Source organism: Taudactylus pleione, unplaced genomic scaffold, assembly GCF_031769625.1.
Source record: "Taudactylus pleione unplaced genomic scaffold, aTauple2 ptg000655l, whole genome shotgun sequence".
Lineage (NCBI taxonomy): Eukaryota > Metazoa > Chordata > Amphibia > Anura > Myobatrachidae > Taudactylus > Taudactylus pleione.
In genome coordinates this window covers 1,092,103-1,104,774 of record NW_028285057.1, presented here as the reverse complement: position 1 = coordinate 1,104,774, position 12,672 = coordinate 1,092,103, and the positions used below count along the sequence as shown (strand labels likewise).

General features: G+C 44.8%; 1 protein-coding gene across 4 annotated transcripts in view; it reads left to right on the top strand.

Annotated features, from left to right (window-relative positions):
* The window catches only part of LOC148478433 (carnitine O-palmitoyltransferase 1, liver isoform-like), an 83,093-nt gene that overhangs the window by 8,558 nt on the left and 61,863 nt on the right, over positions 1-12,672 (top strand). For all 4 annotated transcript variants that reach the window (XM_088455432.1, XM_088455433.1, XM_088455434.1 and 1 more), the window contains exons 2-4: positions 6,798-6,961; positions 8,168-8,307; positions 9,223-9,394. In XM_088455432.1, the coding sequence (XP_088311558.1) occupies positions 6,821-6,961; positions 8,168-8,307; positions 9,223-9,394 (453 nt within the window). In that variant the 5' untranslated portion in view covers positions 6,798-6,820. The remainder of the gene's footprint in view (positions 1-6,797; positions 6,962-8,167; positions 8,308-9,222; positions 9,395-12,672) is intronic.

Sequence of the window (12,672 nt, the reverse complement as noted above, 5' to 3'; positions counted from 1 at the left end):
CTGGTGGTATATTTACTAAACTGCGGATTTTTACAAGTGGAGAAGTTGTCCACAGTAACCAATAAGATTCTTCCTATTCTCTTCTAGAAGGTGCTAGATAAATAAGTAGAATCTGATTGGTTGCTATGGGCAACAACTCCACTTCTATAACCCACACTTTAGTAAATCTACCCCCTGGAGTTAAACAACAGCAGCACATCATGTGTATATTCACCACATTGCATGCGCACTTTGCTAAATCTCGCTAGGTGTGACCGCAGAAGGACCCTGGGCGTCTCAGAATCTGCCCCTAACTATTTTTGGATAACTTTCCCCTAAAATGAACTATTTATGTCCTAGAGGTTTTTTTCTCTTTCTTATTCGCATAAGAATTTAGTAGTTAATAAATTATATACTAGTAAGAACTCTTCTGATTAATGACTAACGTTTTAGGACCTTGGTTACTTTTTAAGCAGAAGTGCTGGAGTCTTCGTTATCCTGGTGTTTTCCAAGAGGTTCATGAGGTTTCCTGTAGGGAATCGGTATGTAATACAGACACACGGGACCCAGGCAGTCAGAATCCCGACGCTTGGAATCCGACAGGGTTAACATACCGACACATGGTGGTCGGCTTGCTAACCCTCCCCCCTACCCTAACCCCAACCCTCCCTCCCTGGTGCCTGAACCTAACCTCCCCCCTAGTGCCTAAACCTAACCTCCCCTAAACCTCCCCCTAGTGCCTAACCCTCCACTCCACTACTACCTTCGGCATCCCGGCAGTTGGGATGCTGGCGCTGGTATTCTGACCAGTGTCGGTATTCTGATGCCAGTATTGTAGACGTCGGCATCCCCTCCGCCGGGATACCGAACGCATGCCTCCTGTAGATTTTAGTCAATTATAATGTAGATGTTACACTTGTCTGTTATTATCTCTTCCTGTCTGCAGCAATGTGGCCGGTGGGTATGTACAAAGCAACCGTTGTGCCCTTTGCTCTACATTTGTTACATCACCAGTCACGTGGCTGAGTTTACATGTTGCTGCAATGTGCTATGTTTATCCCTTCCGCACTATGAAAATGTATAATCTTGTAATTGCTTCTGACTCATATAGCAAATGAAAACGAACTTTCTACACCTTATTAAAGCCTGCCATGCCGTAATAACACGTTTGCAAGGTTTTCTTTAGCACTAATCCAGTGGTTCCCAAACTGTGCGCCGTGGCACCCTGGGGTGCCTCGGGACACTTGTATGGGTGCCTCAGGATGGTGGTCCAGCACCAAATCAAATTATTTATAGTCAATAACAAACTTAAACTTATGGGTGCCGTGAAAACAACCCCGAGGCATTAGGGTGCCGTGGCTCAAAGTTTGGGAAACACTGCACTAATCCACTACCAACATTACTGATGTTTCTTTGAGTGGAACAATATAGTCTTCTTGGCAGGATTATGTGTTGACCTTTTAACTGTTTAACTTTTACTGTATCAATCAATGAAGGTGCAATTTTTGCTAGGGGTGTGAGGGTCATGAATTACTACTCCTAGGTGGTGATTCATTTTAGCTCGATGTGAATAGCACCGCAAAGTAGTTCCTGGAGCTATACAATTGAACACGCTGTTAAGTCTGACTACAGGATTGCTGCTCGCACCCTCCTGAGGTGCAAAGAGAAGTCCGACTTAACTGCCGACCGTGATGCTGTTTTTTTCTGGCTTAGCGCGGAGTTAACAGCATCGCAGCCGGCACTGTAGTCGGAAAATGCTGGTTAGCGCGACTGAACACCCAGCTTAAGGCGCGGTAACCGCCATTCTCCGATTTAAGTGGTCTAGTTGGAATTAACAGTGCTGTCAATTGTATAGTTCCAGGAACTCCTTCCCGGGGCCTTCAACATCGCGCTGAATTGAATTGTCCTCTCTTATTTGGACGACACATTATATAAATGTATAACAGATGTGAGCACAAATATAGTTGAGCTTGGTGGAGTTTATTTCTGAATCTGGTTGTTATAGAATTTGGGTGCCAGTTGTAGAAGGAATCGCCAGTTCCGTACAGCCCGGGTCTGACTATGATAAGAATAGCATTTTGGAAACCCTGAGCTAAGTTTAGGAGGAAAGTATGCAGGTGAACCTGGAAAGAATAGATTACAGTGTTTAGACTGGCAAGCACTGCTTCTGTTGGTCATAGTGAATTTGACAGTATTGAGACTTGCGATGTTAGAGGGCTGTATACCTTACTGATAACATGTACGATGTGACAGTAGTTACTACAGACTCCGCAGAAATGTCATTATTTACCTGTTTATAAGTGATGACAGACAGGATCTCTGCATTGGCTCCAATGCCTCAGCATACATTGCACGTCACCGGTGACTATGTTGCGTGGTAGAATAATGAATCTGTGCAGCATGTCAAATTTTCATTAGTGTATTTGGGACCTATTTACCATTGATGCTTTCAGGCCCCTGAAAAGGATCATGGAGGCTGCCGGGGAGGGATCGGAAGATCCCTCTACGGCGATAATACCCCCATATGGATAAAGTCGCTTACGCCATCTGAACGTTGCATTAGCTAACCGGGCCAAGCTCTGAAAAGCTACGTTTTTGGAGCTTTGGAAATTGGTCCAGACCACAGTCCCCATTGCGAATAATGGGAACTGCGATATCCTGTGTTGCTTAGCTGAATGTTTGATATTGCCTCCGTACAGCCGCGGGTAAATTGCAGGGAGACCGAAGTCATGCGGAAACTGCTGTTTCCCCTGATTTATGGGGATGATAAGCTTGATAACGAGGCCACCTGTGCCTCTATCACTCAGTGGCTGTGTGTGCTAGTGATCTTTGGTTTCTCTAGACCTAGACACACCAACAGTAATTATACTGTACAACAGCATTAATCATATGTGCAGTGGTTCTGAGATCTATAGCAAATGATCTTCTATTCATTTTATGGTGGCCTGTAACACATCTGTGGTGTGAGGTTTCCGTATAACAACGAGGAACAGAAAAGGGAAATTCTGGCAACACCCAAGATTTAAGCAATCTCATACCAGCAATGGTAATAATATGCTGCTATGGTTAAACCTGTAGCTCCCTGGGCATTACATTGGTTGTCCATGCTGAAATTTGGTATTATGGCAGCGATAAAAAAACAATGAAGACTTTTCGATTCTAAAGGCCCCTACACACACGGAACGATATTGCCAACGGAATGGAACGATAATTCAGCAGTATCGATCCATGTGTATGCGCGCTCCCGTGGGGGCATCCGTCACTTCACCTGATTTTCCTGCATGTTCAAAAGATCAGCCATAATGATCTGATGATCCCATGCGGTGCAATGAGGGGGGGGGGGGGTGCCATATCAGGCGGTCGGGCATCGGGTCATCCCGTGGGTAAGGACTGTCCGATATGTTGGCCCTCGGATTGTCGGTCGCATCGGTGGGTACACATCGTACCGTGTGTACCCACCTTTAACACCTAGGGGTTTATTTACGAAGTGTCAGGTTGTAAAACCCAGTGCTTCTGGTTGAGTTTATCCCAACATTTCCAATGGCAGTGCTTTTACTAGCCGCGTCTCGTTCCAATGCTTTGTAAGTAAACCCCTAAACTGGTTATTTAGTGCAAAAGGCAGAGTGATCAGATAAAACTTGAATAATAATTTGCAGTGTGTTCATCAGCTACTGCTAACCTATGGCTGGTGTGATGTTCTATTAATAGCTACTGTATATGTGTTGTGTACCACACTGGCGTAATTGAAGGCTATATAATGAGGGGTTTCAGGTTGGCCACCACCGGTCTCGACTAAGTTACAGTAGTGACTTCATATTTCATTTGGCTGCTATAGGATATAATACATTTATGCTGTCTGCACCAAGTTGTAAGCACATTGCATAGTTGTAAGCACATTGCATAGTTGTAAGCGCATTGCATAGTTGTAAGCGCATTGCATAGTTGTAAGCGCATTGCATAGTTGTAAGCGCATTGCATAGTTGTAAGCACATTGCATAGTTGGAAGCACATTGCATGGTTGTAAGCACATTGCATGGTTGTAAGCACATTGCATAGTTGGAAGCACATTGCATGGCTGGTCCTCTTACCTGATTTCTGTAAAATTTTCTAAAATAATTTGTTTTAAATATGAAAATCAATTATTTATAGTACCGTAACTCCATACTATATATACTTTTTCAGAAGTTATTTAGTGCACTTATGAATGCAGCTCCCTCAAATAAAAAGACCGTAGCTGTGCATCATTTTGCAGTCTTTTATAATACATAGGGTAGTTATACCATATATACTGAATCGGATTCTTAAGGGAATTTGTGAGGGGAAAAAAATCTACTACATGTGATGGAAAACGCAGTCAGAGGGCGTCTGAGTAGCACTGTGTGTACACTAGGTCAGTCAGGACAGGGCGCCGGTCAGGAAAGGTTACTTCAACGCGTGGTCTCAGAAAAGGGGTGTGGCCTTCAGATGCGCCCCTTTTCATCACTGTAGGTGGCATGCCCAGCACTCACGGAGATGCTGGGCAGTCCCCAAGCTCACCCCGCAGTGTGAAGAGATGCCACATGGCATCTGTCAACTCACCGGCTGATTGTTTGACCAAAACAACCCCCCCCCCCACAGGCTGGGCACAGGGGCCCGCAGGTGGAGATGACTGTTTCATGCGTCACCCCGACGGTTACTGCTCTGAGCGCAGATTGAATTTGGACGCAAGAGCTGGGCATTTCAGAGGCTGTTCCTGGGGAGTAACATGGTGGTGGCCAGCTAGACGCCATCGCACTGACACAGGCGGCCATGTTCAGATCCAGATTCTGCAACCTTCATATGGCTGGTGGAATCTTCGAAGGTGCAACCGGTGATGTGTCTTAATATGCACAGCAGTGGATTAGCTCCGCAACTAGTAGGGCATCCCAGTAGGAAGCCCATCGGTCACTGCATTAGCATAAAGGCGCAGAATCAGGCCCAGAATGTGGCATTGGATACTAGCAGTACAACCAACGTCACAGTCTGATGGCTCCCAGGTCTGGCAGGTTATTTAGCAATGGTCCCCCATACCTTAGTGACGTCAGTCTGATGGCTCCCAGGCCTGGCAGGTTATTTAGCAATGGTCCCCCATACCTTAGTGACGTCACAGTTAGTACTAGTCAGTCTGATGGCTCCCAGGCCTGGCAGGTTATTTAGCAATGGTCCCCCATACCTTAGTGACGTCACAGTTAGTACTAGTCTGTCTGATGGCTCCCAGGCCTGGCAGGTTATTTAGCAATGGTCCCCCATACCTTAGTGACGTCACAGTTAGTACTAGTCTGTCTGATGGCTCCCAGGCCTGGCAGGTTATTTATCAATGGTCCCCCATACCTTAGTGACGTCACAGTTAGTACTAGTCTGTCTGATGGCTCCCAGGCCTGGCAGGTTATTTAGCAATGGTCCCCCATGCCTTAGTGACGTCACAGTTAGTACTAGTCAGTTTGATGGCTCCCAGGCCTGGCAGGTGATTTAGCAATGGTTCCCCATACCTTAGTGACGTCAGTCTGATGGCTCCCAGGCCTGGCAGGTGATTTAGCAATGGTTCCCCATACCTTAGTGACGTCAGTCTGATGGCTCCCAGGCCTGGCAGGTTATTTATCAATGGTCCCCCATACCTTAGTGACGTCACAGTTAGTACTAGTCAGTCTGATGGCTCCCAGGCCTGGCAGGTTATTTAGCAATGGTCCCCCATGCCTTAGTGACGTCACAGTTAGTACTAGTCAGTCTGATGGCTCCCAGGCCTGGCAGGTGATTTAGCAATGGTTCCCCATACCTTAGTGACGTCAGTCTGATGGCTCCCAGGCCTGGCAGGTTGTTTATCAATGGTCCCCCATACCTTAGTGACGTCACAGTTAGTACTAGTCAGTCTGATGGCTCCCAGGCCTGGCAGGTTATTTAGCAATGGTCCCCCATGCCTTAGTGACGTCACAGTTAGTACTAGTCAGTCTGATGGCTCCCAGGCCTGGCAGGTGATTTAGCAATGGTTCCCCATACCTTAGTGACGTCAGTCTGATGGCTCCCAGGCCTGGCAGGTGATTTAGCAATGGTCCCCCATACCTTAGTGACGTCACAGTTAGTACTGTCTATTTCGTCTGAAAATATGTCTTAATCCCAGCACAATGCGAGTAAGACATACCAGGAGACTTCCCTGATTCATTTGATATGCGACACTGTGTGTGACTTGAGTCTGACTCTGGATACGAAGTGCTTCAATGCAGCGGCCACGGCTTTTTTCCACGCCAAGTTCCATTGGGATTCGTATACAGACTCAGTTTCACACAGATATGTGTCACATTTCAAATGAATCAGTGCATTCTCGTGGTGCGTCCTATTCGCATCGAATTGTCACTAAGAAGCATTTTGGATGAAAGCAGCGTCGCACAGGACCTAGCGGCTCTTTCATGCCAGACCCCTCGCACCACATGGCGTATTGAGGCTAGGTGTATGAGAACACATCTGTATACAGTCTAAGGGGTCATTCCAGTTATCCACAAAGGGTGCGAGTTGCCATTGCCACAGTGTTAAAATGCCGGTAACGACACCTGACCTCACACATCGCAGCCCACTCTGAGACCGGACCGGATTTTGCTGTGGAGCTATGAGCACTTTTCTGTGAGTATGGGCTGCCGAAAAGTACACCTGTTGCCACGATAACTCGCACCCGTTGTACTGTTTAATATTTCCTGCCTGGCAATGCTTCAGAAAGCAAATGAAGGAGATCATTTATATGAATATGAAAGCTCAAATCTGCTTCTCTTTTATTATTATGTTTACAGTGTTTGTTATTTCATTTGCTACAGTTTGGAGTTAAAGTGTTACCAAAATGGCTGAAGCCCACCAGGCCGTGGCATTCCAGTTTACAGTTACACCAGAAGGTATCGACCTCCGTCTGAGCCATGAGGCACTTAAACAGGTCTACCTCTCCGGGCTGCGATCATGGAAGAAGAAAGTAGCCCGGCTCAGGGTGAGTAACGGACCATTGCTCCAGCATAATATGTCCCTATCTATCAGCCTACTTGTTTAGCACAGACTAATGCGTGGGGGTGTTTGCTAAGTGCTGCTGTCTGGATTATGAAGTTGGCCTCCTAAATCTTACCGGTATTGTTAATAGGATGTGGTTTTGGCTCAGTCTGCTGGCTCAATGTTTTCACACACACACAAGAGACGTAAGATCTCGGGTTGTCAGAGTCGGCTTCTCGGCCTGAGTGCCACGTTCTGTTTTTTTTATTTTCCTCGGTTTGGATTACTCAATATCAATGAGGTTTGCGCTTTGATCTGAGAGAGATCGTCGGGGGTAACGGCAGCTGTGGGCTCCGAACCTCCACTGAATGGCAGGAAAGGAGTGATTTGATTTCTGGCCCATTACTAGGACAGCACTGAGAATCCTGTGGGGAGTCCTTTACGAGTGTAGGTAGGAGGAGGTCTCCTCAATTAAACAAAAAATAAATCCTCTTGAAAATGTTAATGTGTAGGTGTTAAATATGGAGTGTTATGTACTTGTGATGTGCTGCATTTCACTAACTGAAACAGGGAAAAAGGTTACCGACCGCCTGAAAATCAGGTGGAGTGACGGACGCCCCCACGGGAGCGCGCATACACACGGATCGATACTGCTGAAATCCCCACATTTTTAGCCAAAAATAGGGATTTTGCTTTTTTTTTTTCCTGGTCTGAGATGGAGCAAACTTTTAACCATTTTTCTTTCGCCTGTTGCCGTTTTCGCCTGTTTTTTTGGTGAAAATGTCGCTGTTTTTTTGGCGATGGCGAAAAAAAGGCAGTTTTCGCCACTAATTGAATACGGCCGTTAGTATGTGTACCTAGCACAGCCCCAGGTAATGCTGACCCCATGCAGGATCCCTGAGCAGTATAGATAGATGGCTGATCAGCACTGTGGGGGTACAGTAGGATGTCTCTTGGAGTTGCTGGGAGCCTGTTAGGGCAGATGTGAGATTGCAGTACATGGTACAATAATGATTTGGTGACTTTGGGGACATGATGTGATGTCTGGTGAATTTGCTGATATTGCTTGATGCATGGCCAGCTTTACTGTTTTGCAGCAAAAATAAATATTTTCTGTACTAAGCACATTCTGTATGTTTAGACTATATGGAACTAGGTTTCTTTAGTGGGATAACTTCTCACTTGTGGTGTCTTTGTTTTTTCGTTATAGAATAGTTTTGTCACTGGAGTTTATCCTGCCAGTCCATCAAGCTGGTTCTTTGTGGTGATAGCAATCTTGGGCACCATGTATGCCCGTGTTGATCCTTCCATGGGAATGATTGGGAAAATCAAAGAACACCTGCCAGCGAGGTATGTATTGTTCTATGTGTGTTATGGTGCTGATTCGAAGTTGGGAGTAAAGCAGACGGGGAAAAAAAAGCACATAAATTTGCATCTGGATGAACCATGTTGCAGATACATTTATTCATTTAATTGCATGCAGGGTAAATCCTGGCAGACTTTGCATGTAGCCCACAAATACTGGACAGCTCTAGTTTTACACAGCAATCTAGATCTGAGCTAGTGCAGGCCCCTCCCACATCTAATCTCTCTGCACATGTTTAGCTGCCCCACCTCCAGTGCCTCATGGTGCAGAGTAATTTCCTTTTTTTGCCTAACTCAGAATCATCCCCTATGTTTTAACATTTAAGCTGCATACACACACAACGATTTTAGTAAACAATTTTCGTTCATTTTTTCAAGGGAAAAATGAACGTAAATCGTTCATTTACTAAATGTAATGAACGATTTTTTTGAACTACAAACGATTTTTGCATATTCCCTTAATGAAAATCGTTGAGCTGGTCAGTCTGACTGAACTACAAACATGAACGCGCATGAACGATAATCGTTCATCGTTTTAACTTAGAAAGTGAGCGATTTTTTTCAACAATTGAACGATAAACTATATCGTTAACGATAATCGTTCAGAAAATCATTGTGTGTGTATGCACCTTTAGTCAATTGAAGAGTACTCCAGAAAAAGTCGTCTTTCCTTCTCTTGTTTATACGATATTTACACTGACTCTAGAGAGTACCACCATCTTGCCACATACCTATTCGTGCCAGAATTATATGCCCCGGCTATTGTTGGTTTATCCCAGATTTATCCATTAATTGTATTGCGTACAATCACATTCCGATGTATACTCCTTGTTAATCTGCTGGTTTCGTGCCTCGCTGACAGTGTGTTTTACTAAATGTATCCCCCTTGTGTCTCTGCAGCAGCTACCTCTCTCACCAGGGACAGAGCATTCTCAGCGCCGTCCTCTTCTCCACCGGCCTTTGGTTCGCACTTATCACGACTATGCGCTACATCCTGAAACAACTCTTGTCATACCATGGATGGATGTACGATCAGCATGGCAAGATGTCGGCTACCACCAAGCTCTGGCTGGTAGGCAGCTTTTCTTTATTCTCACCAGTAATCCTTAAGATTCCTCTAAAGTCAAATAGTAAAATGTTTTATTTATATTGATTATTGTCACCCAGTGGCACACAGATACATTATTACTGCAGTGGGTATAAAAACAAATATACCCCTCCTCACTTTAATGGCAGGTTTAGTGATGTAACACCTGAAATCAAGATCAGTCATGTCAGATATTATTAGTCCATCTGTAATGTGACCTTGCAGCTAGCAAAGTTTTTTTTTCTGCTTTTCAAAAATAAACCTACAGCATTCTGTTTACATAAGTGTGCATACCCCTTAACTATACTTTTTGCTTTGTTTATAGCAGCAAGTCTTTTTGAACATGTCTCTAATCAGCTTCACAAATCTGAACTTCACAATTCTATCCCATTCTGCTCTACAAAAACGTCCATCAAATGTCCATTATATTGGGAGGGGGTTCCCTGTGCATGGCCCTCTTTAGGTCATTTCACAGGTTTTCAATGGGTTTGAGGTTTGGGCCATTCCAAGGTGCATATCCAATTATGTGCAGGGTTAAGCTTCGGGTTCCACACCCGGAGCTGTTCAATTATTCCTAATTTTCCCCAAGCGGTATCCCATAGAGCCAGCATAAAATGTGGGATCTATTGGTTTCTCCGCGCATTAATACCAAGCGGGTGCATTTTAATGCAGAATTTTCCTCGCAGCTCCTGAGGCTGAGAAGAAAAGTGCACCCTCGGTACTTTACACATGGGGGATACAGGATCTAATTGAATAGGTCCGAGCCAACAATATGCCCCCAAGACTGGCAATCTTCTTTTTCTGGAGCCATTCGTTGAGTGTCTTTGATTTGTGCTTTGGATCGTTACCGTGTTGGAAGGTGAAATTCCTCTTCAGCTTTCCGACAGGTTGCAAGTTGCATTCCACAATATCTTGATATTTAGAGCTAAGCATAATGCTCTCTATCATGGCTAGAGCTCCCGTCCCAGCTGATGTGAAACAGCCCCATAACATGAAGCTGCCGCCGCCCCAATGCATCACAGTAGGTATGGTGGATGATGGGCTGTGTCGTTTGTCTTTTACCATTAAGGCCACAAGGTTCGACCTTGGTCTCATCAAGCCATAAGGAGTTTCTCCTTCATCCAGTCTGGTGAACGCTGCTACCTTTAGTTGTGTTGAGGGAGTTGGGTCGGTGAGTGAATGTGTTTTTGCAAAGATAACTTTGACGTTCTTGGTTTTGTGAGAAATGGCATCTTTCCATCTTGCCACACTGTATCCCATCCCCAGAGTACGGGATTGTTGCCACTTGCAGGGAGTGAGCAGTTCCTGACAGAAATTCCTGCAGCTGCCTTTATGTTGCATTAGGCCTCATGGTAACCTCCCTGATAGGGTTTCTCCTTGTCCTTCCATCCGCTCCTGATGGCCATGATCTTGGCCATGTCCCTGTTGGGCCACATTTTCTCCACTTGCTGATGGTCGTGATCACAGTGCTCCATGGTACGTCATGCCTTTTGAATTTCTTTTATACCTCTCTCTTGATTGGTACCTTTCATCAGTGGTCTTCTGTTTCTCTTGCATTTTGTCGGTTGGAAAGGGACCAACGTGATTTATTGTGAGTTGAGGCTTCACATTGCAGAATCTTCATTAAGGGTGTGTAGACTTTTTATATCTGTTGTACCTTGCCTCTCCCCCTCCCCAGTTATACTGTGCGGAGCTGTGGAAAAAAGTCTCATTAGAGTGCTCAGTCTAGAACCGTTCTTACAAAAGAGAGAACATAGATTTATGTGGTGAGGAAAGTAATGACTAGTATAATAGTGCTAGTTCAATCTGTATATATAATTCTTGTTGTAGTTCAATCTGTGCCTAACTGGTGAACTCTGACACACAACACCCATCTATCTACCTTATGTCATTTATATGTTACAGGTAGGGATAAATGATTTGCAGCAATTATACTTTGGACACTGGGTTGGGTCTGTGTTGGGAGAAATGGTAATTAACCCATCATTAATTTACTGGTAACTGAAAAAGGTGGAACCAATGAAGGGAAAGCAAACGCAATGTTCAACGTTATCACGGTAGTTCCTAACTACTATAGGATAACACACATTGTCTTGCAGATTGCACACAGCCTGGCCAACTGTTCTGCAGCTTCTAGGCTTGTGTTTCAGACACTTGTTTTATTTATATATATATATATATATATATATATATATATATATATAAATTTATTATACAGGTTGAGTCTCCCATATCCAAATGCTTGGGACCAGGGGTGTTTTGGATAACTGGATATTCCGTATTTTGGAATATTTGCATACCATAATGAAATATCTTGGGAATGGGCCCCCAATATACACACAGAATGCATTTATGTGTTATATACACCTTATACACACAGCCTGCAGGTTATTTTATACAACATATTCAATCATTTTATGGCTCAAGCAAAGTAAATCCCGCTGAGTAAATCCGCTGAGTAGATACCGCTGAGTAAATCCCATTCCTGCTTCACTTGATTATCAGGGCGAAGCAGAAAGGGTTGAATATACTAATCAGTGTGCCAATGTGGGCGAGTGGAAAGTCACCCTGCCGGCAAAATGAGCAGAGCCGCATAGCTCGTCATTAGAGATGTGTGGGCATGCGCAGGTAATGGAAGCGGAAGCATATGCAAAGATTAGACAAAATGAGAACAAAAAATATATATTTGTACAAACTTTATTTCTTCTTCGATCCTCCATGGTAGCCTCACCTTGGGATATAGGACGTGTTCCCCTAGTATAGACGGGAAGTTTTTTCAGGGACGGCCTCCCCTGCAATATATATTCCAGCCCCTCCTCCTCCTCCTCCTTGTCTTTTCTTCCTGTCTGCTAACAGTACAGATGTAGAGTGTTGAAATGTATTTTATTTCTAAATAGGGCTTACCTCTCTAGTATGTTGACCAGTGTGCCCGTTGTGCCGCAGGCTGAGGCGGGGAGGTCGTCATGAAGTGGATTGCTGAGAACCGGTAATATACCGGAATTTGATGAGGACGCCTGCACTTCGGTCCTGGGCAGTTCTAGCAGCAGGTGGAGCATTTTCATTCTGAGCTCCCCGGGTAAAGATGGTGGCTGGAGTGACCAGAATGCAGTGCGGCAGTCACTGCGCATGCACCCGACCCGGACTAAAGGTCAGAGGGCTTAAACGGCGCCGTTCACCAGAGGTAGAGAGTGAGATTCTCTTCTACCTATTAACTTATCTACTAATAGGGGTATTCAATATGGAGCGAAAAACACTGTTTCTGC